The 27677-nt window shown below is 44.7% G+C and overlaps 1 protein-coding gene across 3 annotated transcripts in view; it reads right to left on the reverse strand.

The window, feature by feature from the left end:
- The window catches only part of ric8b (RIC8 guanine nucleotide exchange factor B), a 105158-nt gene that overhangs the window by 28634 nt on the left and 48847 nt on the right, over positions 1 to 27677 (reverse strand). For all 3 annotated transcript variants that reach the window (XM_063057573.1, XM_063057571.1, XM_063057574.1), the window contains exons 5-7: positions 14020 to 14170; positions 8054 to 8149; positions 1987 to 2131 (exon numbers count right to left, since the gene is read on the reverse strand). In XM_063057573.1, coding sequence (XP_062913643.1) covers positions 1987 to 2131; positions 8054 to 8149; positions 14020 to 14170 — 392 coding nt within the window. The remainder of the gene's footprint in view (positions 1 to 1986; positions 2132 to 8053; positions 8150 to 14019; positions 14171 to 27677) is intronic.

Here is a 27677-nt window from a genome sequence, read left to right on the forward strand (position 1 = left end):
AAGAACTTAGCAACTGATTGAACACAGAAAATTACAGCGCAGTACAGACCCTTCAGCCTACACTGCTGTGCTGATCTTTTACATAGCCTCCATATTTTAATCATCCATGTGCCTTAAGAGTCTCTTAAATGTCCCTAATGTATCTGCCTTTACTACTACTCCTGGTAGCCCATTCCACACACCCACTAATCTCTGTGTAAAGAGGTTTCCTCTGACATCCACCCTCTACTTTCTTTTAATCACCTTAAAATTATGTCCTTTCATTTTAGCCATTTTTACCTTCGGAAAAAGTCTCTGGCTGTCCACCCCATCTATACCTTATCAACTTACACACCTTTATCAATTTACCTCCTATCCTCCTCCAATCCAAAGAGAAAAACCCTAACTCACTCAACCTATCTTCATAAAATGCTCTCTAATCCAGGCAGCGTCCTGGTAAATCTCCTCTGCACCTCCTCTAAAACGTCCACATCCTTCCTATAATGAGGTGACCAGAACTGAACACAATTAAAGAGCTACACATTAGCTTGCATTATTTATTTAGAGATACAACGTGGAACAGGCCCTTTCAGCCTAACGAGTCAAACTGCCCAGCAACCCACCTACTTATAGGTGGTAGAACAAAGAACCCTATGGAAAATCTTGGCAATTCTGGACAACGTTTCTCATCCTCTGCATGCCACCTTAGCTGAACAGAGGAGCACTTTTAGTAACAGACTATGACAACTGCGCTCCCCGAAAGAGCGCTGTATGAGGTGATTCTTACCCTCGGCCATTAGGCTCTATAACAAATCAACCTCTAGCCGGGGAAGTGATGACTCCCTCCTGTTCAACTGTTTGAGATAACTTATCTTTTATTCTTTCTTACTTCTCTTCTAATATTTGCATATCTGTGCATTTGTAATGCTGTGACACTAATTTCCTTTGGGATCAATAAAGTATCCATATATCTAGTTAACCCTGGCCTAATTACAGGACAATTTACAATGATCAATTAACCTACTAAACCGGAGCACCTGGTGGAAACCCATGTGGTCAAGGGGAGAACAAAGAAACTCCTTCCAGGTGGTGCTGGAGCTGCACTCTGAACCTCAGAACACCCCGAGCTGTAATAACTGCTACTCTAGGTGAGGAGCATTTGGAGGATCTATAACACGGTTTGGTCTGCAAGATGCAGGTCTGGGCTGTGGGTAGGGGGGTTAAAATGGGGGAGAAGGATCATTGAAAAGCTCTTTCAAAGAGCCAGTATGGGGAATTTATTGTCATGTGCACAAGTACAGAGAGATACAGGGATAAAGAATATCATCACGGACACATAGATACAGGCAACACAGAGAACATAAGTGATACAGGATAACGAAGAGAGAATAAAGGCGCAGGTTTAATGATGCCCATCAGCTCTGTATGCTGCCCTTCACTGACACTGGTCAAAGGATGAACATGGGGTTTCCACTGTTTGAAATGGACTGGCACTGGTCAGAGGATTGACATGAGATTTTCACAACAACAAATGCACTGACACTAGTCAGAGGATTGACATGGTGTATTCACAGTTACAAATGCACTGACACTGGTCAGAGGATTGACACAGGGTTTTCAGTGTTAGAAATGGACTGACACTGGTCAGAATATTGACATAAGTTCTTCACCAGGAATGGTAGTGATAGGGGACTCAGTAGTGAGGGAAACAGACAGGAGATTCTGCAGGCATGAATTGGACATCTGGATGGCATGCAGGCAGAAAGTAAACATTTTCAATAGCCAGTAACTATTTACAAAATTATACAAAAAGAAAAAGTAATATGTCACTGAACAATAGGTTATTATTCTTTCCTCAGCTGCATGTGTGAGCCCCCCTCATTTATTTATTTATTTGGAGATAAAGCACCGAACAGGCCCAGCGGCCCACTGATTTCACCCCAGCCTGATCACTGGGTTAACTACAGTACGGAGCAGTTATAGAGGTAGGAAATTCCTAATGCTCACCACTCTCTTTGCACAGCACAAAGAGAAACTCTGCTGCCGTGTGCTTCACTCCTGTGTCGATGTGCGTCATAAGGCGAACCAGCTTATTCCGAAGAGTGTTGCCAACTTCAGGGCGGTTCGTTACATCTTTTAAGGGAGGCAGGACCTGGGATAGTAAGATTGGCAGAAGGTGATGAAATACAGACATTTTTGCTTTCCAGGTGAGGAGGAGATTTGAGATGTCACAAGATTAACGCCTTAACTCATTCTGTGATATTTAATTGTAGGTCAGCAGGGAATGGACAGGACAAACAGTTGAAATTAAATCTAATAAAGAAAAGGTATAAATAGACTTTCATTATGCCATTATCACAATACTTCTCAAATGTGTAAGGTCCTTCGCATATACATCTGCGGTTCTTAATGAAGCTTTGGGAATTGGAGGAATTATACAGCAGCACATTAGGACAGTTGCTGTCCTCCAGCTTAGTTTGCACCTTACTGTTGCAGCAGATACAATGTCTACTGTTAACTAACTGGCCATTAGGAGATGCTCAACAGCTGGGTTATAGGACCAATCATTCCTCTGCCACACCAACGATGTAGGGTCAACATGATTACTGGAACTGTCAGAGGCAAATTTAACCATCCGGACTCAGAATCTGCAACATGGGATAAGTATCAGCTCAGACAAGTTACACACACTCTCATATTGGATCTAGTTCAGTTCAGCCTAGGTTAGTGAGAGCAACTATCAGAAAGTGTCTCACGCTGCCCATACAGGTGAAAAAGAGACTCCAGTTTACTCAGAAAACATTACAGAACAGATACAGCATGGAAGGAGGCCGCTCATCCCTTAAGAGTATGTACTAGCTCTAAATATGGAAAATCCACCTCTTTAGACCAGACCCTTCCACCTCTCTCTGCGGGACTCCCCCACCTCCCTCTCAGGGGCCCTCCCACCTCTCCCTTACAGGGCTTACCTACATCTCTTGGCCACACCCTCCCGCATTTTTTCCTGCAGAGACTCCGTAAGACAATAAGACCATAAGACATAGGAACAGAATTAGGCCATTCAGCCCATTAAGTCTGATCCACCATTCCATCTTGGCTGATCCCGGATCCCACTCAACCCCATACAGCTGCCTTCTCGCCATATCCTTTGATGCCCTGACCGATCAGGAAACTATTAACTTCCACCTTAAATATACCCACAAACTTGGCCTCCACCGCAGTCTGTAGCAGAGTATTCAACAGATTTACAACTCTCTGGCTAAAAAAATTCCTTGCCTCTGTTCTAAAAGTTCACCCCTCAATTTTGAGGCAGTGCTCTCTAGTTCCGGATAGCCACACCATAGGAAACATCCTCTCCACTTCCACTCTATCTAGTCCCTTCAACATTCAGTAGGTTTCAATGAGATTCCACCCCCACCCCCAGCATTCTTCTAAATTCCAGTGAGTACAGGCCCAAAGCTGCCAAACACTCCTCATATGTTAACTCCTTCATTCCCAGAATTATCCTCGTGAACCTTCTCAGGACTCTCCAATGACAACACATCCGTCCTGAGATATGGGGCCCAATACTCCAAGTGTTGCCTGACTAGTGTCTTACAAAGCATCAGCCTTATCTCCTTGTTTTTATATTCTACTCCCTTGAAATAAATGTCAACATTGCATTTGCCTTCTTTACCACAGACTCAACCTGTAAATTAACCTTCTGGGAGTCTTGCACGAGGACTCCTAAGTCCCTCTGCACCTCTGATGTTTGAACCTTCTCCCCACTTAGGTAATAGTCCGTACTATTGTTCCTTTTACCAAAATGCATTATCAAACATTTCCCAACACTGTATTCCATTTGCCACTTTTTTGCCTATTCTTCCAATTTGTCTAAGTCCTGCTGCAATTGCATTGCTTCCTCAGCATTACCTACCCCTTGACCTATCTTTATATCATCCGCAAAATTTGCCACAAAGCCATCAATTCCACTATCTAAATTATTGACAAACAATGTGAAAAGTAGAGGTCCTAATACTGACCCCTGAGGAACACAACTAGTCACTGGAAGCCATATTCCCACTCACTGCCTCCTTCCCGTCAGCAATTCCTCTATCCATGCAAGTATTTTCCTGTAACACCATAGGATTTTATCTTGTTAAGCAGCCTCATGTGTGGCACCTTATCAAATGCCTTCTGAAAATCCAAATAAATGACATCCACTGCCTCTCCTTTGTCTACTCTGCTTGCTACTTTCTCAAAGAACTCTAACAGATTTGTCAAGCAAGATTTCCTGTGACAGAAACCATCTAACCATATAACAATTACAGCACGAAAATAGGCTATCTCGGCCCTTCTAGTCCGTGCCAAACACTTACTGTCACCTAGTCCCATCGACCTGCACTCAGCCCATAACCCTCCATTCCTTTCCTGTCCATATAGCTGTCCAATTTAACTTTAAACAACATTGAACCTGCCTCAACCACTTCTGCTGGAAGCTCGTTCCACACAGCTACCACTCTCTGAGTAAAGAAGTTCCCCCTCATGTTACCCCTAAACTTTGGCCCCTTTAACTCTCAACTCATGTCATGTTTGAATCTCCCCTACTCTCAATGGAAAAAGCCTATTCACGTCAACTCTATCTATCCCCCTCATAATTTTAAATACCTCTGTCAAGTTCCCCCTCAACCTTCTATGCTCCAAAGAATAAAGACCCAACTTGTTCAACCTTTCTCTGTAACTTAGGTGCTGAAACCCAGGTAACATTCTAGTAAATCTTCTCTGTATTCTCTCTATTTTGTTGACATCTTTCCTATAATTCAGTGACCAGAACTGTACATAATACTCCAAATTTGGCCTCACCAATGCCTTGTACAATTTCAACATTACATCCCAACTCCTATACTCAATGCTCTGATTTATAAAGGCCAGCATACCAAAAGCTTTCTTCACCACCCTATCCACTTGAGATTCCACCTTCAGGGAATTATGCACCATTATTCCTAGATCTCTAATAATGGTGACTTTGATTTATTTTATCATTAGTCTCCAAGTACCCCAAAACCCATCCTTAATAATAGACTACCACAGTTTTCCAACCACTGAGTTAGGCCACCTGGCCTATAATTTCCTTTCTTTTGCCTTCCTCCCTTCTTAAAGAGTGGAGTGACATTTACAATCTTCAAGTCCTCCGAGACCATACCAAAATCAAGTGATTCTTGTAAGATCATGATCAATGCATTCATTGTCTCTTCAGCAACCTCTTTTGAAAATCTGGAATTTAGTCCATCTGGTCCAGGTGACTTATCCACCTTAAGACTTTTCAGTCTGCCTAGCACTTTTTCCTTTGTAATAGCAATGACACTCATTCCTGCTCCCTGGCAAACAGACCTCTGGCACACTACTCATGTCTTCCACATCGAAGAATGATGTAAAGTGCCCAATAAGTTCATCCGCCATTTCTTTGTCCCCCATTACTATCCCATCAGCATCATTTTCCAGTGGTCCAATAAGAAATCTCAGTTCCCATTTTCTCTTTCTATAACTAAAAAATCTACTAGTATCCTGCTTTATATTATTGGCTGCATACCACTGCCAAGTGAGAACAACTTCTGTGGGAGATATCTATCCTGCACCTTGTGAACTATTCCCAGAAACTTCTGCCATCTCTGCTCTGCCATCATCCCTGCCAATATCCTCCGCCAACCCAACTGGGCAAGCTCCTCTCTCACGCCTCTATAATTCCCATTATTCCATTGTGATACTCATACATGTAACTTGTGCTTCTCCCTCTCCAATTGCAGTATGAATTCAATCATATTATCACCGCCTCTTAAGGGTTCCTTCACATTAAGCTCTCTAATAAGATCTGGGTTATTACACAACACCTAATCTAACACAGCCTTTTCCCCAAGTAGGCTCAAGCACAAACTGCTCTAAAAGCCATCTTCTAGGCATTCAACAAATTCCCTCTCTTGCAATTCAACACCAATCTGATTTTCCCAATCCCCTTGCATATTGAAGGCTCCCATTACAATTGTGTCATTACCCTTATTACATGCCTTTTCCAACTCCCTTTACAATCTCAACCCCACACCTTTGCTACTGTTTGGAGGCCTATATATGATTCCCATAATGGGTTTTTTTTTTACTCTTGCAGTTTCTCAACTTCACCCACAAAGATTCAACATTCTCTGATCCTATGTCACTTCTTTCTAAAGATGTAATTCCACCTCTTACCAACAGAGCCACACCACCGCCTATGCCTTCCTGCCTGTCCTTTCGATACAAAGCATATCCTTTGATGTTAAGCTCCTAACTATGGCCTTCTTTCAGCCACGACTCAGTGATGCCCACAACACCATAACAACCAAACTCTAATTTTGCCATTTCATCATCCACTTTATTGTGAATGCTACGCACACTTAAATACAGCATCTTCAGTCCTGCATTCTTTGCCCTTTTGAACTTTGCCTCTATGGTACAATTTAACTCTTTGCTCTGTCTGCACCCAATCATTGGCTTGTCCTTATGTTCATGTTATATCCATCTTTTTAGTCTGCCTAGCAATTTTTCCTTTGTAATAGCAATGACACTCATTCCTGCTCCCTGACAAATGGACTTCTGGCACACTGCCAGTGTCTTCCACATTGAAGAATGATGCAAATCCTCAGCTCTGTCATCCTGGTTCCCATCCCCCTACCATACTAGTTTAAACCACTCCCAAACCTGCCCACAAGAATAGTGGTCCCCCTCAGATTTCACAGCAACCTATCCTTTTTTTAAACAGGTCACAACTATCCCAGAAGAGATCCCAATTATCCAGAAATCTGAATCTCCACCCCCTGCTCCAATTTTTCAGCCACGCATTGATCTGCCATCCATCTATGACAACAGACTCCAATCCGTTCTCCCATTCCTACTGATGTAACATTGAGCTGTGGTACAAGGAAGAGATAGACAGCCTCATGACCTGGTGTCACGGCAACAATGTTTCCCTAAATGTCAACAAAAAAAAGAGCTGGTCATTGACTTCAGGAAGGAGTTGGTGCACACACTTTTGTTTACAGCAACTGGTCTTGCGGTCGAGACAGTCGACTGCTTCAAGCTCCCAGGAATGAACATCACCAATGGCCTGTCCTGGACCTACGACACTGACACCACGGTGAAGCTCACCAATGCTTCTAGTTCTTCAGAAGGCTAAAGAAATTAAGCATGTGCCCATCGTTCTTTACCAACGCACCACAGAAAGCATCCTATCTGGATGCATATCAGCTTGGTATGGCAACTGCTCTGTCTAAAACTATAAGAAACTGCCCAAGAAATACACAGTATGTCACTGAAACCAGCCTCTCCTTCATGGACTCTGTCTACACTTTTTGCTACCTTGGCCCAAAACATCGACTGTATTTTTTTCCATAGATGCTGCTTGATCTGCTGAGTTCCTCCAGCATTTTGTGTGTGTTGCATAAAACTAACTTGTTTACTAATTTCCCCATTGAAGATGAACGGGTTTCATTCTGATAGATTAACCCTCTTTCTCTATCCACAATGTTGTCTGCCTTGCCAATTGTTCCAGCATCTAAATGAACAAACATGTAGCGCCATGGAAACAAGCTCAGTAAAGGGAATTTAGAGGTGATGCTAAACTACAACAAGGAGTTCTCATATAGTCAGCATGGGTTTAGAATGAAAAATAGTCCCGTTTTACAAATCTCCTTGACTTCGACAATGTCACAGAACTTTCATCATTAATTTTAATTAAGATATAATTTACTTAAGATAAATACACTTTGAAAATAAATAAATACACTGAAAGCCACTGAGAACTGGGACAGAATGTGAATTAGAAAAGAGAAATAGGGAAGGCCGTGAGCGGAGTAATTGCCACAGTTTTTAAGACAAACAATCACTGATTTTGTTGAGCTTTGATCAGAAGTTGGATCTTACCAAGTTGCCATTTATAGTTTTAATAAAGTTAATCCAATTCTGGTGTTCTATGCTCCAGAGATACTTAAACAACTAAAATATTTCTCAAAGTTTCTGTGAAAGAATCAAATAACGTATTTTCTGATATATTTTTTCAACTCCTTACCCTTGAACGGATATATTTTCTCATATCTTTGTGAATCCTGCAACTCTCTGTCAAAACGCTTAAAACTGGAGTCAGTCCTTCTTTTAAATTGGTCCCCTATCAAACATGAGAGCACAAATAAATAAATATTTCATTTTAAAATCAAAAGATTAGAGAAGTTGTTTATCATATGCTTGATGTTTCCTGTTGGCTGTTAGACCCTCAAAAAAACTCCAGCTTCAGGCCATGGAGTGGAATATCACAGCTTAGCTCTTTTGTTCCTACAGGTCTCTTTGCTCCAGGTTTCTAATGAAGGACTACCTAACCTCAGGAAATACCTTTTCCTCTGCATTAACCACAACCTTCCTCAACTCCAACCCCAGCCCTGTGCTCCCTGGCTGATGCACATAATATCACACTGCCCTGTAAACACTTTAAACCACCAGCCTCCGGGTCCAACATATTATTCTCCGTAACTTCCGCCACCTCCAACGGGATCCCACCACTAAGCATATCTTTCCCTCCCCGCCTCTCTCTGCATTCCGCAGGGATCGCTCCCTACACAACTCCCTTGTCCATTCGTCCCCCCCATCCCTCCCCACTGATCTCCCTCCTGGCACTTATCCGTGTAAGCGGAACAAGTGCTACACATGCCCTTACACTTCCTCCCTTACCACCATTCAGGGCCCCAAACAGTCCTTCCAGGTGAGGCATCACTTCACCTGTGAGTCGACTGGGGTGATATACTGCGTCCGGTGCTCCCGATGTGGCCTTTTATATATTGGTGAGACCCGACACAGACTGGGAGACCGCTTTGCTGAACATCTACGCTCTGTCCGCCAGAGAAAGCAGGATCTCCCAGTGGCCACACATTTTAATTCCACATCCCATTCCCATTCTGACATGTCTATCCACGGCCTCCTCTACTGTAAAGATGAAGCCACACTCAGGTTGGAGGAACAACACCTTATATTCCGTCTGGGTAGCCTCCAACCTGATGGCATGAACATTGACTTCTCTAACTTCCGCTAGGCCCCACCTCCCCATCGTACCCCATCTGTTACTCTTTTTAATGCACACATTCTTTCTCTCGCTCTCCTTTTTCTCCCTCTGTCCCTCTGAATATACCTCTTGCCCATCCTCTGGGTCACCCCCCCCCCGTCTTTCTTCCCGGACCTCCTGTCCCATGATCCTCTCGTATCCCCTTCTGCCTATCACCTGTCCAGCTCTCGGCTCCATCCCTCCCCCTCCTGTCTTCTCCTATCATTTTGCATCTCCCCCTCCCCCTCCAGCTTTCAAATCCCTTACTCACTCTTCCTTCAGTTAGTCCTGACGAAGGGTCTCGGCCTGAAACGTCGACTGTACCTCTTCCTATAGATGCTGCTTGGCCTGCTGCGTTCACCAGCAACTTTGATGTATGTTGCTTGAATTTCCAGCATCTGCAGAGTTCCTGTTGTTTGCGTTTAAATTCACTACTGCGAAGCCTCTTCCGGTGATGCCTGCACCGAAGAAGTTTAGATCCTCTCTTTGACGGGAGTTCAGTGAAACCATCTCTCACTGCTCCCCATCTGTGATTTCTTCGGCTCTTCAACTTTTCGACCAGACTTTGACTCAAACTCGCTATCACTGCCATGTATCCTTTCTTGGAACGTGCCTCCGTCGCCAACTTACTCCAGTTGGCTTTAGGATTCGTTTCCAAGCCTCTCAATTTGGACCTTCTGAGGATCCCAGGTACTCACATTTCATTGACTCTGCCTCTTGCCGCTTCTCCCGTCAAGCTCTGAAGGCGACGCTCTCCGCCATGAGGAGGTACTTGGTGTCCCTATCCCAGACCCTTCCACACCTTCGGGACACTTTCTTCGCCGTCTGTAATGGTCCTACCCGCTATTTCATCCTCCGTCGGATCCACGCCTGCAATCGCCGTTTCTTTGACTTTGTCATGTTAGGCAAAGATCGCAAGATCTTACATCTACGGACTGCAGAGCTTGCCGGCCCCGACGCTAGCAGGCATGAACTTTCGGTTGCGGCTCCTGCCGTTGGTCTCGGCGGCTCCAACACCTCAGGACATATTCAAAACCCGGACTCCAGCAACGACCATGGAGACATTCAAAGCGATCGCGCAACCACCAACTGCGACTCCAGCCTTGAACTCCAGGCCGGGTCTTTATGTGCTGCTGTTGTGACTCCCGTCTCCCCTTCCCCCACCACCACTCCGCAGCCCCGTCTTCTTCAGATCCCACCGTCAACTCCTGGGCCCTCAGAGGCTCCATCTTCCTCTCACCCCAACCCTCCCCTCTCCATTGACACCCCCAGCCTCCCCCCTCCCCCCTCTGATCCCAGCTCTCATCCGTGCCGGGTCTTTACCATCCCCTCCGACCTTCAACTGTCGGAGGCAGAACGCTCTGTTCTCAGTAAGGGCCTCACGTTTGTCCCCCTTCGCCCACACCTCAGCGAGTTCCGTGTTCGCCATGATGCGGAACTTTTCTTCCGCCGTCTCCGTCTCCGAGCCTACTTCTTCGGCAAGGACTCTTCCACCCCCACCGATGACCCCTTCTCCCGTCTTCATCCCTCCTCTTCTTCATGGACACCCCACTCTGGTCTTCTGCCTGCTCTGGATCTCTTTATTGCCAACTGCCGACGGGACATCAACCGTCTCGACTTCACCGCACCTTGTCCCCATTCCAACCTCACTCCTTCGGAACGCTCTGCTCTCCACTCCCTCCGCACTAATCCTAACATTATTATTAAACCCGCTGATAAGGGGGGTGCTGTTGTAGTCTGGCGTACTGACCTCTACCTTGCCGAGGCACAGCGACAACTCGCGGATACCTCCTCTTATTTACCCCTCGATCGTGACCCCACTAAGGAGCACCAGGCCATTGTCTCCCACACTATCAACGACTTTATCCGCTCAGGGGATCTCCCATCCACTGCTACCAACCTTATAGTTCCCACACCCCGCACTTCCCGTTTCTACCTCCTACCCAAGATCCACAAACCTGCCTGTCCTGGCCGACCTATTGTCTCAGCTTGCTCCTGCCCCACCGAACTCGTTTCTGCATACCTCGACACTGTTTTATCACCCCTTGTTCAATCCCTTCCGACCTATGTTCGTGACACTTCTCACGCTCTTAAACTTTTCGATGATTTTAAGTTCCCTGGCCCCCACCGCTTTATTTTCACCTTGGATGTCCAGTCCCTATATACTTCCATCCCCCATCAGGAAGGTCTCAAAGCTCTACGCTTCTTTTTGGATTCCAGACCTAATCAGTTCCCCTCTACCACCACTCTGCTCCGTCTAGCAGAATTAGTCCTTACTCTTAATAATTTCTCCTTTTGCTCCTCCCATTTCCTCCAAACTAAAGGTGTAGCTATGGGCACCCGTATGGGTCCTAGCTATGCCTGCCTTTTTGTTGGGTTTGTGGAACAATCTATGTTCCGTGCCTATTCTGGTATCTGTCCCCCACTTTTCCTTCGCTACATCGACGACTGCATTGGCGCTGCTTCCTGCACGCATGAAGAACTCGTTGACTTTATTAACTTTGCCTCCAACTTTCACCCTGCCCTCAAGTTTACCTGGTCCATTTCTGACACCTCCCTCCCCTTTCTAGATCTTTCTGTCTCTGTCTCTGGAGACAGCTTATCCACTGATGTCTACTATAAGCCTACTGACTCTCACAACTATCTGGACTATTCCTCTTCTCACCCTGTCTCTTGCAAAAACGCCATCCCCTTCTCGCAATTCCTCCGTCTCCGCCGCATCTGCTCTCAGGATGAGGCTTTTCATTCTAGGACGAGGGAGATGTCTTCATTTTTTAAAGAAAGGGGCTTCCCTTCCTCCACTATCAACTCTGCTCTTAAACGCATCTCCCCCATTTCACGTACATCTGCTCTCACTCCATCCTCCCACCACCCCACTAGGAATAGGGTTCCCCTGGTCCTCACCTACCACCCCACCAGCCTCCGGGTCCAACATATTATTCTCCGTAACTTCCGCCACCTCCAACGGGATCCCACCACTAAGCATATCTTTCCCTCCCCGCCTCTCTCTGCATTCCGCAGGGATCGCTCCCTACACAACTCCCTTGTCCATTCGTCCCCCCCATCCCTCCCCACTGATCTCCCTGCTGGCACTTATCCATGTAAGCGGAACAAGTGCTACACATGCCCTTACACTTCCTCCCTTACCACCATTCAGGGCCCCAAACAGTCCTTCCAGGTGAGGCATCACTTCACCTGTGAGTCGACTGGGGTGATATACTGCGTCCGGTGCTCCCGATGTGGCCTTTTATATATTGGTGAGACCCGACGCAGACTGGGAGACCGCTTTGCTGAACATCTACGCTCTGTCCGCCAGAGAAAGCAGGATCTCCCAGTGGCCACACATTTTAATTCCACATCCCATTCCCATTCTGACATGTCTATCCACGGCCTCCTCTACTGTAAAGATGAAGCCACACTCAGGTTGGAGGAACAACACCTTATATTCCGTCTGGGTAGCCTCCAACCTGATGGCATGAACATTGACTTCTCTAACTTCCGCTAGGCCCCACCTCCCCCTCGTACCCCATCTGTTACTCTTTTTAATGCACACATTCTTTCTCTCGCTCTCCTTTTTCTCCCTCTGTCCCTCTAAATATACCTCTTGCCCATCCTCTGGGTCACCCCCCCCCCCGTCTTTCTTCCCGGACCTCCTGTCCCATGATCCTCTCGTATCCCCTTCTGCCTATCACCTGTCCAGCTCTCGGCTCCATCCCTCCCCCTCCTGTCTTCTCCTATCATTTTGCATCTCCCCCTCCCCCCTCCAGCTTTCAAATCCCTTACTCACTCTTCCTTCAGTTAGTCCTGACGAAGGGTCTCGGCCTGAAACGTCGACTGTACCTCTTCCTATAGATGCTGCTTGGCCTGCTGCGTTCACCAGCAACTTTGATGTATGTTACTTTAAACCACTGTTTACAATAGATTTTTTCCATTGTGAATGCCTGTTGTTATTTATATACATTTTACACTATAAGACATTGGAACAGAATTAGGCCATTTGGCCCATTGAGTCTGCTCCTCCATTTCATCATAGCTGATTTATTATCCCTCTCAACCCCATTCTCTTATCTTCTTCCCGTAACTTTTGACACACTAACTAATCAAGAACCTATCAACCCCCGCTTTAAATATTCCCAGTGATTTGGTCTCCACAGTTGTCTGTGGCAATAAGTTCCACAGATTCACCACCCTCCGGCGAAAGAAACTCTTCCTCATCTCTGTTCTAAAGGGACATCCTATTCTGAGGCAGTGTCCTCTGGTCCGAGACTTCCCCGCTATAGGAAACATCCTCTCTACATCCACTCTGTCTAGGCCTTTCAATATTCGATAGGTTTCAGTGAGATCCCCTCATTCTTCTAAACACCAGTGTACATTACTCCCTGATGTATCTTATTCTCCACTTTAAGCAATCAAAATAATGAGCTTCAATTCATTTTCCTACAAAAGAGTGGAAGGAAAAAGCATTGAAGGAGCAATTCTTTGCCCTCTTCCCCTTGGGAATTGTAATGGACAAACAGAAAGTGGTGATACGCCCCGTGTAAACCTGTCGGAATGCAAGTACATCCTTCTCCCTCAAGTTGCACTGTGACATTACCTCTGATCACAGCGTGGCAGATTTGTAGTGACTTTCGATATCACTCATGTGAAACGTGATTGCTGGTATTTATAAATGATGCAAACTCTGTGCACTTTTGTCATAATATACAGTTTTAAAACCAGAAGACAAGTGAAAGACTGCTCACTTAATTCCTACTGAACTCAAATAAATAACATTGGTAATTGGGAATGCCCACTAAAATGCAACTACATCAAGTGATCCCGATGAAGAGAAGATGTGAACATAGCATTTCTTAACCCAGCATTAGAACTTCTCCCTCAGCACCAGTGTGTGTCACAACATCACTGGATAGGGCTGGATTTGAACACAAAACCAGTGTGTGCCTTACCCTGTCTATTCTCTTCTCCATAAAAGCCAGTAAAACCTCAACTGCGTCCATCTTCTTCCCGTTGTAATCGATTGCTCTACATTCGATGTCCGGGCTGAAGAGGAGATCGAGACTCGACACTGGAATGTTGTTCAAAAGATTGATTGTGTGACTGAAAGAAAATTAAAAGTTTGAATGCTCCTATGGGTTCCTCAGAAAGTGCACGCAGCAAGAGAAACAAACTGAAGGCAGGTCAGATATTCAGCACTCCCCACTTTACTGGAGGTCTGGAACACAAAGTGACAATTGATCCACATTTCAATACTCATTCAATGGAATTATTTTACTAGTAATTGCATGTATTCCAAGTCAAGCAGAAATGTTCCTGGTGACTGGCTGTAACTCACGGAGCCTACCATTGAAGTTGTTCAGCAGACAGATCCGTTACAAATTATGTATTTATGCATACTTTATTCTGTATATGTACTGATAACTTTATTTCTATAATAATTTCTTATTCTTTATAATTATTGAATTTTGTTTATTGTTAAATATTGTGCCAATATACCACAGCAAATTCCTAATACATGTAAATGTATATAGAAGAGTACAGCACAAGAACAGTGCTGAGTCAAATCAATTAAATTAGTAATCAAGAGGATAACTAAACTAATCCCTTCTGCCTACACAATATCCATATCCTTTGATTTTCATTATATTCATGTGTCTATCTAAACATCTCTTTACGGACATCTAAAAGTCCCTAAAGTATCTGCCTCTACAGGGATATGAAGAAAAGGATAAAGGATATGATGAAAAGGCAGGTGTATGGGGTTGAAAGGGATTCAGGATCAGCCATGATGGAATGGCAGAGCAGACTCGACGGGCTGAATGGCCTAATTCTTCTCCTATGTCTTATGTTTCTTACACATTTCAGGTGCCCCCTACTCTCTGTGTAAAAATGTATATAGCAAATAAAGTTGTTGATTAAAGGACAGCGTGAAAGCCCCTTATTCTGGAGTATATTAACCTCACTGGGTTAGTGGGTGCTCCCAGAATCCTGCTCTACTAACCTCATACTTGCATTGTTCACAAGATTCATGGTAGAGTGCTCAAGGTCTCTGAGAGATGCAGCTAGAAGTTTTTTTTTCTGGCATGATGCACAACAATGTGGCTTTTGGATACAAAGGCAAGATTGGCAAGCACAGGTATAGAATCCCACCATTACAATACAGCACAAACAGTGTAGTCAGTTCAATGGATACAGCTCATTACACTGCTCAGAAATGGTTCTGCTTTCTTTCACCGCTGAACATCTGCTTTATGATGATCTCTCAAACTTAGGAAGGCAATACTCACAGAATGCTACCGGAACTCTACAGGTCAGGCAGCATCTATGGAGGGGAATAAAAAGTTCATGTTTTGGACCAAGAGCTTTCATCAGGACTCTCGGCCTGAAACATCACCTGTTTATTCCCTCCATAGATGCTGCCTGACCTGCTAAGTTCCTCCAGCACTTTGTGTGAGTTGGTATGGATTTCCAGCATCTGCAGAATCTCTTGTGTTTAGAATTTAGGAAGGTGACTTTTTGGAAAGATCTGGGCATATTATTGAACAACTTTTACATATCCTTGATGCATCCTGATCCTTGAGCATTATTTTGGCAATGGGCACCACACTGACTATGAAAACGATGAACCATGGAACATTACGCACAAAAATTTTGCAAAATCATGCGAAAATGTGGTGCAGCTTAAAGATTAACTTTATTTGTCATGTGTACGTTGAAACATACAGTGAAATGTGTCATTTGCATCAACGAGCAACGCAGTCCAAGATTGTGCTGGGGCCAGCCCACAAGTGTTGCCATGTTTCCAGTGCAACATAACATGACCACAACTTATTGACCCTAACCTGTAGATCTTTGGAATGTAGGAGGAGACCCAGAGGAACCCAAATGGTCACAGGGATGACATACAAACTCCATACAGATAGTGGCAGGTAGTGAATCCCAAATGCCTGTGTTGTAAAGTGTTACATTAACTGTTATGGTACCATGCCGCCACCTCTGCTGCTAACAGTGGGCAGCTGGTAAAGTTGCTGTCTGACAGTGGGCTTAATCCTGGCCCCCAATGCTATCTGCAAGGAGTTTCCATGTTCTTCCCTAGGTGCACAACCCAAGCCATAGTTTGTAGATTAAATGTCTGCAGCAGGTTGGTAAAGTGTGTAAATAGGGTGGAGACTCTGGGGGTTGACAGCACCTGGTGCGTGTAGCCTCGCTGGACTGGAACGTGTTTTTGTGTTTTAGACTCCAAGCTTCCCAATCCCAACCTGGAGTGTTTATGGTGTTTCACGATCTCTAATGCAGGTGAAGGTGCAGACTGGCCACAGTTTCAGCTGCTGTACGGGCACACGTGACTGACTCTGCCCACGGGATCTCTGCAGCCCTTTCCATCTACTACATTCATTGGGAACACCACTCTCCAGCTGAGGTAAACACACGTGTATGCGCTCCAACCACTCCATGGCTTCTCCCCCTTCTGTTGCCAGTCATTGTCACCAATGAGTTTCCACCACAGTAATGGCACATAATGCAATGGTCAGCATCCTTATAACTGGGTGGCATGGTAGTGTAGCATAATGTTTTTTTACGGCACCAGTGACTGGAATTCAATTCCCACTGCTGTCTGTAAGGAGTTTGTACATTCTCCCCATGACCGTGTGCATTTCCCCCAGGTGCTCCAGTTTTATCCCACATTCCAAAGACGCACAGATTAGGGTTAGTGACTTGTGGGCATGCTATGCTGGCGGCAAAAGGTGGCAATACTTGCAAGGTGCTCCCTTTACATCCTGTGTTGGTCCTTGACACGAATGATATATTTCACTGTTTGTTTTTTAATGTACAAGTGACAAATCAAGCTAATCTTCAACTGGTGGGCACATTCTGTACCAGTGAACAACTTAAATCTGTCCCTGCCCTCATCAGCCAATCCCCCTCACTCACTCAATCACTAGAGGCTGTCGCCTCCCCCATTGCACCAGTGTGCTCTGCCAGTCCCTGTCAAGTTGCTCACACGCTCACTTTGCCACTTCCCATTAATCACATCCTCATTCAGCTGACACCACCTGCTCCGCTCCTCTGATCGGCCATTTCCACCAGACAACACGTAGTGTGATGGCGTCTACCCACATTCACATCTGGCCTGTAATCTGAGAGCTTTCACCTTAAGCCAAGTGCTCAACTATTTATGAATAACACTGCTTATGTTAATTGTCACTAAAGAATGCAGCATATTTTCCCAAATAAACCAGGCAAAATCAGGGATGAATTATGAGACGATCATTCCTAGCTGGACTAAAAAGAAGAAAGATTACTTTTATTTGTTACATGTGCATTTAAACATATTGTGAAACGTATTATTTGTGTACTGGCTGTGGCTCACAAGTGTCGCCACGCTTCCAGTGCCAACACAACACGAACCCATGCACCTTTGCAGTGTGGGAGGAAATGGAAGCACTTGAAGGAATCCCACACGGTCATAGGGAGAATGTACAAACTCCGCACAGAGAGTGGAGGGTATTGAACACAGGTCGGTGGCGCTGTTAGGCGTTACGCTAACTGCTATGCTACTGTGTTGATATACTGCTTTTAGGAATATATTCCCAGATTTGGTATATTGTATTAGTTCTGTGTTTCAGCTTGACATGCTAGACAATAAAAGCTGCGGAGAACAAAAGTCCTGCAATACAGACAGCCTGCGTCAGACTCTGTGAGTACTTGGTAAGACCCTGCAGGCGGAGGTGCAGAGTCATGGATTGGTATTCAGATGGGAAAGGAAGTGAACTGGTGTCAGTAGGTATCACCATCACTCTCAAAGAGTCACAGAGAATGCTGACGGCTTCGTACAGGCATATGTTTGGCAAAATAGACCCTTCAGCCCATCCAGTCCATGCAAACTGTTCCCACGGACCTGCACCTGAACCATAGCCCTTCATACCCCAGACCCATCAAAGAATTGGGCCGAAAGGGCCCGTTCTTCTGCTGTATGATTTCATTATGCTGGCTGCTAGACCTAGCTCTCAACAACACTGACAGAACATAGTCATATGTATTTTACTCCTCTTATCAAATACTACCTCCAGGAATTCCTGGGGAAGGACCCTATTTGCTAAATCTCTTTGATTCTCTGCTCTTTTAACCAAGTGAGGTGATGTTGAGTCTGGAATCGGCCCCGAGTGCCTATTCCTCACTGACACTAAGGTCTCCCTTTATGGAGCAAATGCAAGAGACTCCACAACACCTTGGAACATCAGTTTATGGATCACTGTGTTTCAGTAAAAGATCCCTGACTTTCTGATCTCTGTCACTCTGCTGACAGTTTTATTTGCCGGAAGGGGGTATGAAATTCCTTAGCTTCCATCGAGTCTGCCACTATACACAGGTCTACACAAAGCCATTAGCATTCTTCCCCTAGGAGGTAGAACTACACACTGGTGTTGAGCATATATGAGCCCTTATTGCACCCTAGACAGCCCATTAATCATCTTTGGCTGACACTCAGCCCCCTCCTGACCAGCACACTGAATGAAGCTCCTGACACTCTCAGCCACTTCTCACAGTGAGTGTACACTGACACAAATTACTAGCCGCTCACATTCAGCTGATGAACGGCTCACAGCTTTATAAGCATCATGGCAGAGGGAGCTGCTTTCAAACAGTTCTCCCCAGATCTTTTCACATTAAGCCCGCAATAGTTTGGGAACCATTTCATTAAAAACAAATCCAATATGTTGTTAACTTTTTAAATGTCACGGTTTTTGTACAGCTGTTAATCTCAGCATGTGTTATGAAGACGAAAAAGTGGTGGACATATAATTCAAATCTTCAGTGAACCAGGGCTGGGAAAAAATATGACAATATATTTAATAATTCATGATCCAGTGTATCATATAAATAGTTATATTTCTGTCTGAATGTGCTGTAATATACTGCTTAAATCCCTTGATATATGTTGTACATATAGAAATTTGATTAACATCATAAACAGGTCAAACTGCAGAATATACAATATGCTTAACTTTATTCAACTCTACAGCTAATATAAGATATTAAAAGCAAGGTTAAAGGATAAAGGAACAGAGTGTAAGATATCAGGGTGATTGAATCAAATCAAAAAGTGATCATGATGATTACCTGAGCACATTGTGGTTTTTCTCATTCTACAGATGCTAGCAGAGAAAGGATTAACATCAGAGCTTGTGTGATTATCCCTGGCTTCAATAATGAGAATAGACAGAGTCTTTTTCCCAGGGTGGGAATGTCAAATACTAGAGGGCATAGGTTTAAGGTGAGAGGGGGGAAATTTAAAGAAGATTTATGAGGCAATTTTTTTTTAAACACAGTGGTTGGTTCCTGGAACATGCTGCCAGTGAAAGTGGTGGGACAGATATTATAGCAACGTCTGCAATTAGACAGACACATGAACAGGCAGGGAAAGGAAGGATGTGGGCCATATGCAGGCAGATGGATTTCAGCTGGACTGGCATTGTAGTCGTCACAGACCGTGGACCAAAGGGCCTCTTCCTGTGCTGTAATGTTCTACGTTCACCATCATTTTCAAAAGATGATGCTTCAAAAAGTGGCATCTATCATTAAGGACCCTACCACCTCTTATTACCATCATCAGTGAAGAGGTAGAGGAGCCTGAAGATACTCAATGTTTTAGGAACAGCTTCTTCCCCTCTGCCAGCAGATTTCTGAACAGACTTTGAACCCATGAACACTACCAGCAGATTTCTAAATAGACAATTAACCCATAAGACTATAAGACATAAGAGCAGAATTAGCTCATCGAGTCTGCTCCACCAGTCCATCATGGCTGATCCCGGATCCCACTCAACTCCATACACCTGCCTTCTCACTATATCCTATGATGCCCTGACCAATCAGGAAACGATCAACTTCCGTCTTAAATATACGCACGTACTTGGCCTCTAGCCCAGCCAGTGACAAGAGCATTCCACAGATTCACTACTCTCTGGCTAAAAAAAAAATTCATCCTTACCTCTGTTCCAAAAGGTCACCCCTCAATCTTGTGGCGGTGCGCTCCAATTCTGGATACACCCACCATTGGAAACAACTTCTCCACATCCACCCTATAACAGTCCTTTCAACATCTGGTAGGTTTCAATGGGATCCCCACGCACTCTTCTAAATCCCAGCGAGTACAGGCCCAAAGCTGCCAAATGCTCCTATGTTAACCCTTTCATACCCAGAACCATTCTTGTGAACCTCCTCTGGAATCTGCCCAATGACAACACATCCCCTCTGAGATAATCTGCCACGGGCGGCAGTAGAGGCCAAGTCATTGGGTGTATTTAAGGCAGAGATTGATAAGTAAAGGCTATGGTGAGAAGGCGGGGGAGTGGAACTAAATGGGAGAATGGATCAGCTCATGATAAAATGGCGGAGCAGACTCGATGGGCCGAATGGCCAGCTTCTGCTCCTTTGTCTTATGGTCTTATAAAGGGCCCAAAACTGTTGACAATACTCCAAGTACAGCCTGACTAGTGACTTATAAAGGCTCAGCCTTATCTCCTTGCTTTTATATTCTATTCCCCTTCAAATAAATGCCAACCTTTCATTTGCCTTCTTTACCACAGATTCAACCTGCAAATTAACCTTTAGGGAATCCTGCACGAGGACTCCCAAGTCCCTCTGCGCGTCTAATGTTCGCACTATTATTCCTTTTACCAAAATGCATTATCATACATTTCCCAACTGTATTCCATACGCCACTTTTTTGCCCATTCTTCCAACTTGTCTAAATATTGCTGCAATCACATTGCTTCCTCTACCCATCTTCGTATCATCCGCAAACTTTGCCACAAAGCCATCAATTCCATTATCTAAATCACTGACAAACAATGTGAAAAGTAGTGGTCCCAATACTGACCACTGAGGAACACCACTAGTCACCGGCAGCCAGCCGGCAAAGGCCCCGTTTAATCCCACTCACTGCCTCCTGTCTGTCAGCCATTCTGCCAGCATCTTCCCTGTAACACTACAGGATTTTATCTTGTTCAGCAGCCTCATGTGTGGCACCTTATCAAATACCTTCTGAAATCCAAGTAAATGACTTTCACTGTCTCCTCTTTGTCCACCCTGCTTGTTACCTCCTTGAAGAACTCTAACAGATTTGTCAGGCAAGATTTCTCTTCACAGAAACCATGCTGACTTTGACTTATTTTGTCATTAATCTCCAAGTACCTCGAAACTTCATCTTTAATAATAGACTCCAACACTTTACCAATCACTAACGTTAGACTAACTGGCCTATAATTTATTTTATTTTGCCTTCCTCCCTTCTTAAAGAGTGGAGTGACATTTTCAATCTTCCAGTCCTCCGGGACCATGCCAGAATTCAGTAATTCTTGAAAGATCATGACCGATGCATCTGTTATCTCTTCAGCAACCTTTCTCAGGACTCTGGGAAGTGGTCCATTTGGCTCAGGTGACTTATCCGCCTTAAGACCTTTGAGTTTGCCTAGCACTTTTTCCTTTATAATAGCAATGGCGCTCACTCTTACTTCCTGACACTCACGGACCTCTGACACACTGCTAGTGTCTTCCACAGTGAAGACAGAGGCAAAGTACCCATCTGCCATTTCTTTGTTCCCCAATACTATCTCACCAGCATCATTTTCTAGTGGTCCAATATCAACTCTCACCTCCCTTTTACTCTTTAAATAACTGTAAAATAAACTTTTGGTATCCTACTTTATATTATTGGCTAGTCTGCCCTTGGTTCCTAAGGTTGTCATAGCCGGGATGGGTGGTAGTGGGGATATGCTCTCACTGCCTATAAAGTTCTCCAAATGGCACGAGACTCCAACAGCCTCTGACAACCAAGTCCAACTCGTGGCCTTCATGTGTGGCTTAGCTACTAGGCCCGGCGGAACTGCTTCTACTGACAAGAAAGGGGCAAAGGTGGACCACTGGTGCCTCAAAACCAGTTGCTTTGGGCAGGTGGAGCTCGTCAGCCTTGGACAGCAGCCCACCTAGAAGGAGAACTCTGAGTTTAAACCTCTGCTGCCTTGCAGCCATACTCACTCATGGGAAAGGCTTCAGGAGTAAACCCTGAGGATGAAATCCAGAGCTGGGATCCCTAAGGAAGTTTAATGTTGTTTATGACTTCACTCTGGCAACCTCTGCAATGACACTGGTGCCAAGCTGTATCGGTGCTTGCCCTTCCCTTGGACTACATCAGTGACGTGGAGAGGGGGAACCCGCTGCATGGGCAACAGGCAGTTCTTCAAATCTTTCCCCCCAGGCTTGTATGCCGGAGAGGCCACAATCCACCAGAGGCACAAAGGCATAATCCCCTGGGATCGACAGCTGCCTACTCTAATTGCCCTCATATTTCATCTTTTCCCTTCTTTTAGCTTTTTAGTTGCCTTTTGTTGCATTTTAAAAGCTTCCCAATCATCCAACTTCCCACTCACTTTTGCTACCTTATATGCCCTTTCCTTGGCTTTTATGCAGTTTTTAACTTCCTTTGTCAGCCACGGTTGCCTATCCTTGACATTTGAGAACTTCTTCCTTTGTGGGATATATCTATTTTGTGCCTGTGAACTTTTCCCAGAAACTTTCGCCATCTCTGCTCTGCCATCATCCCTACCAGTATCTTCCTTCAATCCATCTGGGCAAGCTTTCTGCATATGTGCAGAAAGAGTACATAAGAGATTTAAAAGGACGTTGCCAGGTCTTGAGGGACTAAATTGTAGGAGAGCTGAACAGGCTAACACTGTATTCTTTGGAGTGCAGCAGATGGAGAGGTGATCTTCTAGAGGTGTATAACATCATGAAGGCTATAGAAAGATGAATACACTCAGTCTTTCACTCAGGATTGAGGGATCATGAACTAAAAGGCATAGGTTAAAGGTGAGAGGGGAGAGATTTAGATTAGATTATGAGGACACTCAGTCCTCGTTTATTGTCATTTAGAAATGCATGTATGCATTAAGAAATTATACAATGTTCCTCCAGAGTGATATCACAAAAAAAATTAATGGGATTTAATAGGAACTTGAGGGCATCTCTTTTATACAATGGGTGCTGTGTATGTGGAGTGAGCTGCCAGAGGAAGTGGTTAATGCAGATAAAATAACAACTTTTAAAAGATATTTGGACAGGTGCATGGATTAGAAACATTTAGAGGTTTATGGGCCAAATGCAGGCAAAGAGGATTAGCTTGGATGTCATCTTGGCCAACAAGGACCAGTTGGGCTGACGGGCTGTATAACTCTATGACTCCAAGTAAAGGTGGTGATAATGGGAATCATTATGCGAGCAGTGAATGGCAGATGGAGCCGCAACCAGAACCACCAGATAGGCGGTGAAGGCACTGAGGGTGGGGAGGGGAAGAATCCTTTGAATGGCCTGTGTGAAATGGGAAGATGTAACCGGGAGGGGAAGTGGACAAGTAGATGAAGAAGGGTTATGTGTGGTTGGGGGTGGGAGCTAGAAGGTGTGGGAAAGGGGACAAAAATGGGAGAACCAAAGAGGGTTGAGTGAGAGGGTGTGGTGCTGGGGGACAGGCATAACATTCACCAAAGGGCAAAGTTGCCTAGAACTGGAAAACTCAAAGATGAAGGATGTTTAAGCAACACACATCAAAGTTGCTGGTGAACGCAGCAGGCCAGGCAGCATCTCTAGGAAGAGGTACAGTCGACGTTTCGGGCCGAGACCCTTCGTCAGGACTAACTGAAGGAAGAGCTAGTAAGAGATTTGAAAGTGGGGGGGGCGGGGGAGATCCAAAATGATAGGAGAAGACAGGAGGGGGAGGGATGGCGCCAAGAGCTGGACAGGTGATTGGCAAAAGGGATATGAGAGGATAGTGGGATAGGAGGCCCAGGGAGAAGGAAAAGGGAGAGGGGGAAAAACCCAGAGGATGGGCAAGGGGTATAGTCAGAGGGACAAAGGGAGAAAAAGCAGAAAGAGAGAAAGAATGTGTGTATATAAATAAATAACGGATGGGGTACGAGGGGAGGTGGGGCATTAGCGGAAGTTTGAGAAGTCAATGTTCATGCCATCAGGTTGGAGGCTACCCAGACAGAATATAAGGTGTTGTTCCTCCAACCTGAGTGTGGCTTCATCTTGACAGTAGAGGAGGTCGTGGATAGACATGTCAGAATGGGAATGGGATGTGGAATTAAAATGTGTGGCCACTGGGAGATCCTGCTGTTTTTTTTCTTTTAGAGCACTATGACCTTAGAAACTTCTTCCTCAAAGAGCAGTCGTCAAACATGGTTAAGACAAAAGTAGGCAGATATTCTTGATAAGGAAGATGATGAAAGGTTACTAGAGGAAGGCAAGAATGTAGGGCTGAGGTTAGAAGGATCAGCTATGATTTTATTGGAAGGTAGATCAGTATGTTTGGGATGAGTGGCCTGCTCCTGTCCTAATTTGTGTGTTCATATAAAAATCTTTTCTCAGGTTACATTGAGGTTATCTAAGTTGCTAAAAGGAAGAAATGGGGTGTAGGGTGTGTCTAGGGAGGGGTAGCACCTTCGGTGAAGGGGCATGTTGTGTTCAATCTGGAACAGCTCATTCAACTTTGGTCCCCACTGGACACTCAGCTCTCACCTGTGGCATCCAGCAGCTGTTTGCATGCGACAGAGGCCACACCTCGATAGGCAGACGATACAGGTGAGGATAGCTGGCAAGCCTCATACCCCAGTGAGATAGGGACACACCTGTCCTACTGTGCAAAATCAGCTCTGGGGGACTGAGTAGATGATATCGGCAGTGAGATCCAATCGCCAGGAAGGCAGTTCTGCAATGCTTTGAGGAGAGCGAAAGGCACAGAAGAAGTCATTGTCATCCACTGCAACCAACGAAGACCTCAGCTGTGACAACAACTTGTATCACTTAACTCTGACTTCCAAGGCTGAGAGTGGAACTGCCCCAGTACAATGGCTTTTCCAGTTTAAAACCTCTCCCACACAGGCTTCTTGTTAGCATCAGATAGCGGGGGCAACCACGACCAAAAGGAAGAAATATCAGAACCGCTGAGGACGTGAAATAGGATTGAGATTGGAGTGGCACTTAGTGATGTTGTGAGAAGGATAACCTTACAATCAGAGAACCTGAGGGAAGGGTTGAACGGTGTTCCGGAAACAGAGTAGTAAACATTTACTGCTCTGTGCCAGTTTTCTATGACTATATACCTATCTGTAGGGACACTGCACTTTGGTATTTGATGCAAGCAGGAGCCACTGCAGCAGCAAGCAATACCCAACCAACGACTATAGTGAGACTCAACATAGTTTTGCTCTCCTGATTTAACAAGGGATATAATGAAGGAAGAGTGTGGAGCAGGTTTACTGGACTGATTTCTAGGATGAATGACTGACATTCTGAGAAGAGGTTGGGTAAACAGAGTGTATACTGTACTTTTGGAGTTTTTACTTTGGCGGCACAGCAGTGGAAACTTTGAACAGTTTCAAACTCCTGGGAGCTTTCATCTCACATAACTCTCATAATCCCAGAACACATCTTCCACAGTCAAGAAAGGTCACCAATACCTCTACTTTCAGGGGAGGCAGAAGAGAGCTGGAAAATGCACATCCAAACTCATGACTTCATACAGGTGCACTGTTGAGAGTATCCTAACGTAACAGCTATGCTGTGAGATATTTTATTTTAGCAGTTTTCTGTAAGAACAGTGTGTCCTGCTGGTTAGAATGTTTTGATTTAGGTTAAAGATAAGGGGCCATGTTGTCCAACTTAGGAATGCTGTGTCAGCCAATCAGGATTCTGGGATGCAGTGAAGGTTCCAGAGAGCCCTGTGGGAAGAGATTTCTGAAGCATAGTAGTCTGCTTTGGGATCCTTTTGACAGGAACTGCAGAACAGGGCACAAGGGAAGATGCAGCAGAATGCCACTGGAACAAGAGTCCCCATTGCAAGAAGTGCCTTGTGCAGATGAATGGCTCCGAGGAAGAAGAGCTAATATTCCTAAGAGAGCCTGTTCATTTAAGATGGTCTTTGAGGGAAATCTGGACTGTGGTGGATGTTTTCACACAGACCATGTGTCTAGAGCATGACTTAAGCAATGGACTCCCGACTACTACAGAAACGAGCTCCAATGTTTCTGTGCACATTGGACTGCTTTAACTATAATGTGCCCTTCTATTTTCCTTTTTTTCCGTAACTGTAAATTTTGTAAATATACTTTCTTTATAATTTTATGCTGGTGGTCAGCATTCTATTCTACGCTGCAGTCTGCTGGGACAGCAGGGTGAGAGCAGCGATGCTGAGGAGATCGATAAGCTCGTCAGGAAGGCTGGTTCTTTTCTGGGGGTGGAACTGCATCCCTTGGCGGTCGTGTCTGAGAGGAGGATGCTGCAAAGGCTACGGAGCAATATGGACAATCCCTCTCACCCCCTCCATGACATACTGGACAAACAGAAGAGCACCTTTGGTAACAGACTGACTCCGCCACTGAACCCCACAGAAGATCCTTTCTCCCTGCGGCTATAAGACTGCAACTCCTCCTCATAAAGTATATAACTATTTGATTTCATTGCACATCTGCATTTTGCACTATTTCTTTTTAATGCACAGATTGCATTTTCTTCTGTACCTCAACGGTTACATTTTATATTTTAAAGTATATATTTTTGACTGAGTAACCTTGCAACAATAATCTCCTTTAGGAAATATAAAGCTTTATCTCATCTCATCTATAACTGTGTATAGGCAGAATTTACATAGCATTTGCTCAAATTGAGGTTCCTTTAATCAGAATATTCCGACATTCCTACTTTTGGTGAACCCCAAATCACACTGACCCTAGATGTATACTGCCCGTGAAGGGCCGCCTTCTCACCGCTGAGTCATCTGGCTGTTAGCAGAGTTAACTAACGAGCCAAGTTGGTGTACAAGCCCTGGGTTACACTAACTTGCTCTCAACTTTACTGCAGCAGGGGTCATCAATGGGTAGTTAAAATTGCCCAATGCATCACCAGCACCAGCCTACCTGCCATCAAGGACAAACTGTATATACAGAAAGGTGCCAGAACAAGGTCAGTAACATCATAAAGAATCCCATCAACTCTCCTCATAGACTGTCCCACTCCCATCAGGGAAGGCGTTACGCTGCATCTGTGCTAGGACAACCATACTCAAAAACAATTATGTTCCCAAGCATTAAGGCTGATTAACATCTCACTCATTAATCCACCTCAACACCACTACATCCACATCAGCCACTTGTTTTCACAGCCCCTCAGTACCCTTTATTCTCCCACACACTGCCATGTTAGTTATGTACTTGTGTGTTTTATAGGATTCTTTTTATATTTATTATATTTTTAAGCCTATTACATTTTTAATGCAATATCAGATCGAGAGTAGCAATCATTTTGTTCTCCTTGACACCCATATACTGAAGAACAAGAATAAACAATTTTGAACCTTGAATTTTATTGAAAGTTTATACAGCCCAGAAAAAGTTGGACAGGGTAGAAGAACAGGAATGTAGATCTAGGGGTCACAACTGCAAGATAAAGGGTAGGATGAAAGGAATTTATTTTCTTAGAGCATTCCGAATCTTTGGAATTTCCCAGCTGTCTACAGATATTGTGTCTATAGAAACCATAGAAAAACTACAGC

The sequence above is a fragment of the Mobula hypostoma genome, chromosome 9 (assembly GCF_963921235.1).
Source record: "Mobula hypostoma chromosome 9, sMobHyp1.1, whole genome shotgun sequence".
NCBI classification, from domain to species: Eukaryota; Metazoa; Chordata; class Chondrichthyes; order Myliobatiformes; family Myliobatidae; genus Mobula; species Mobula hypostoma.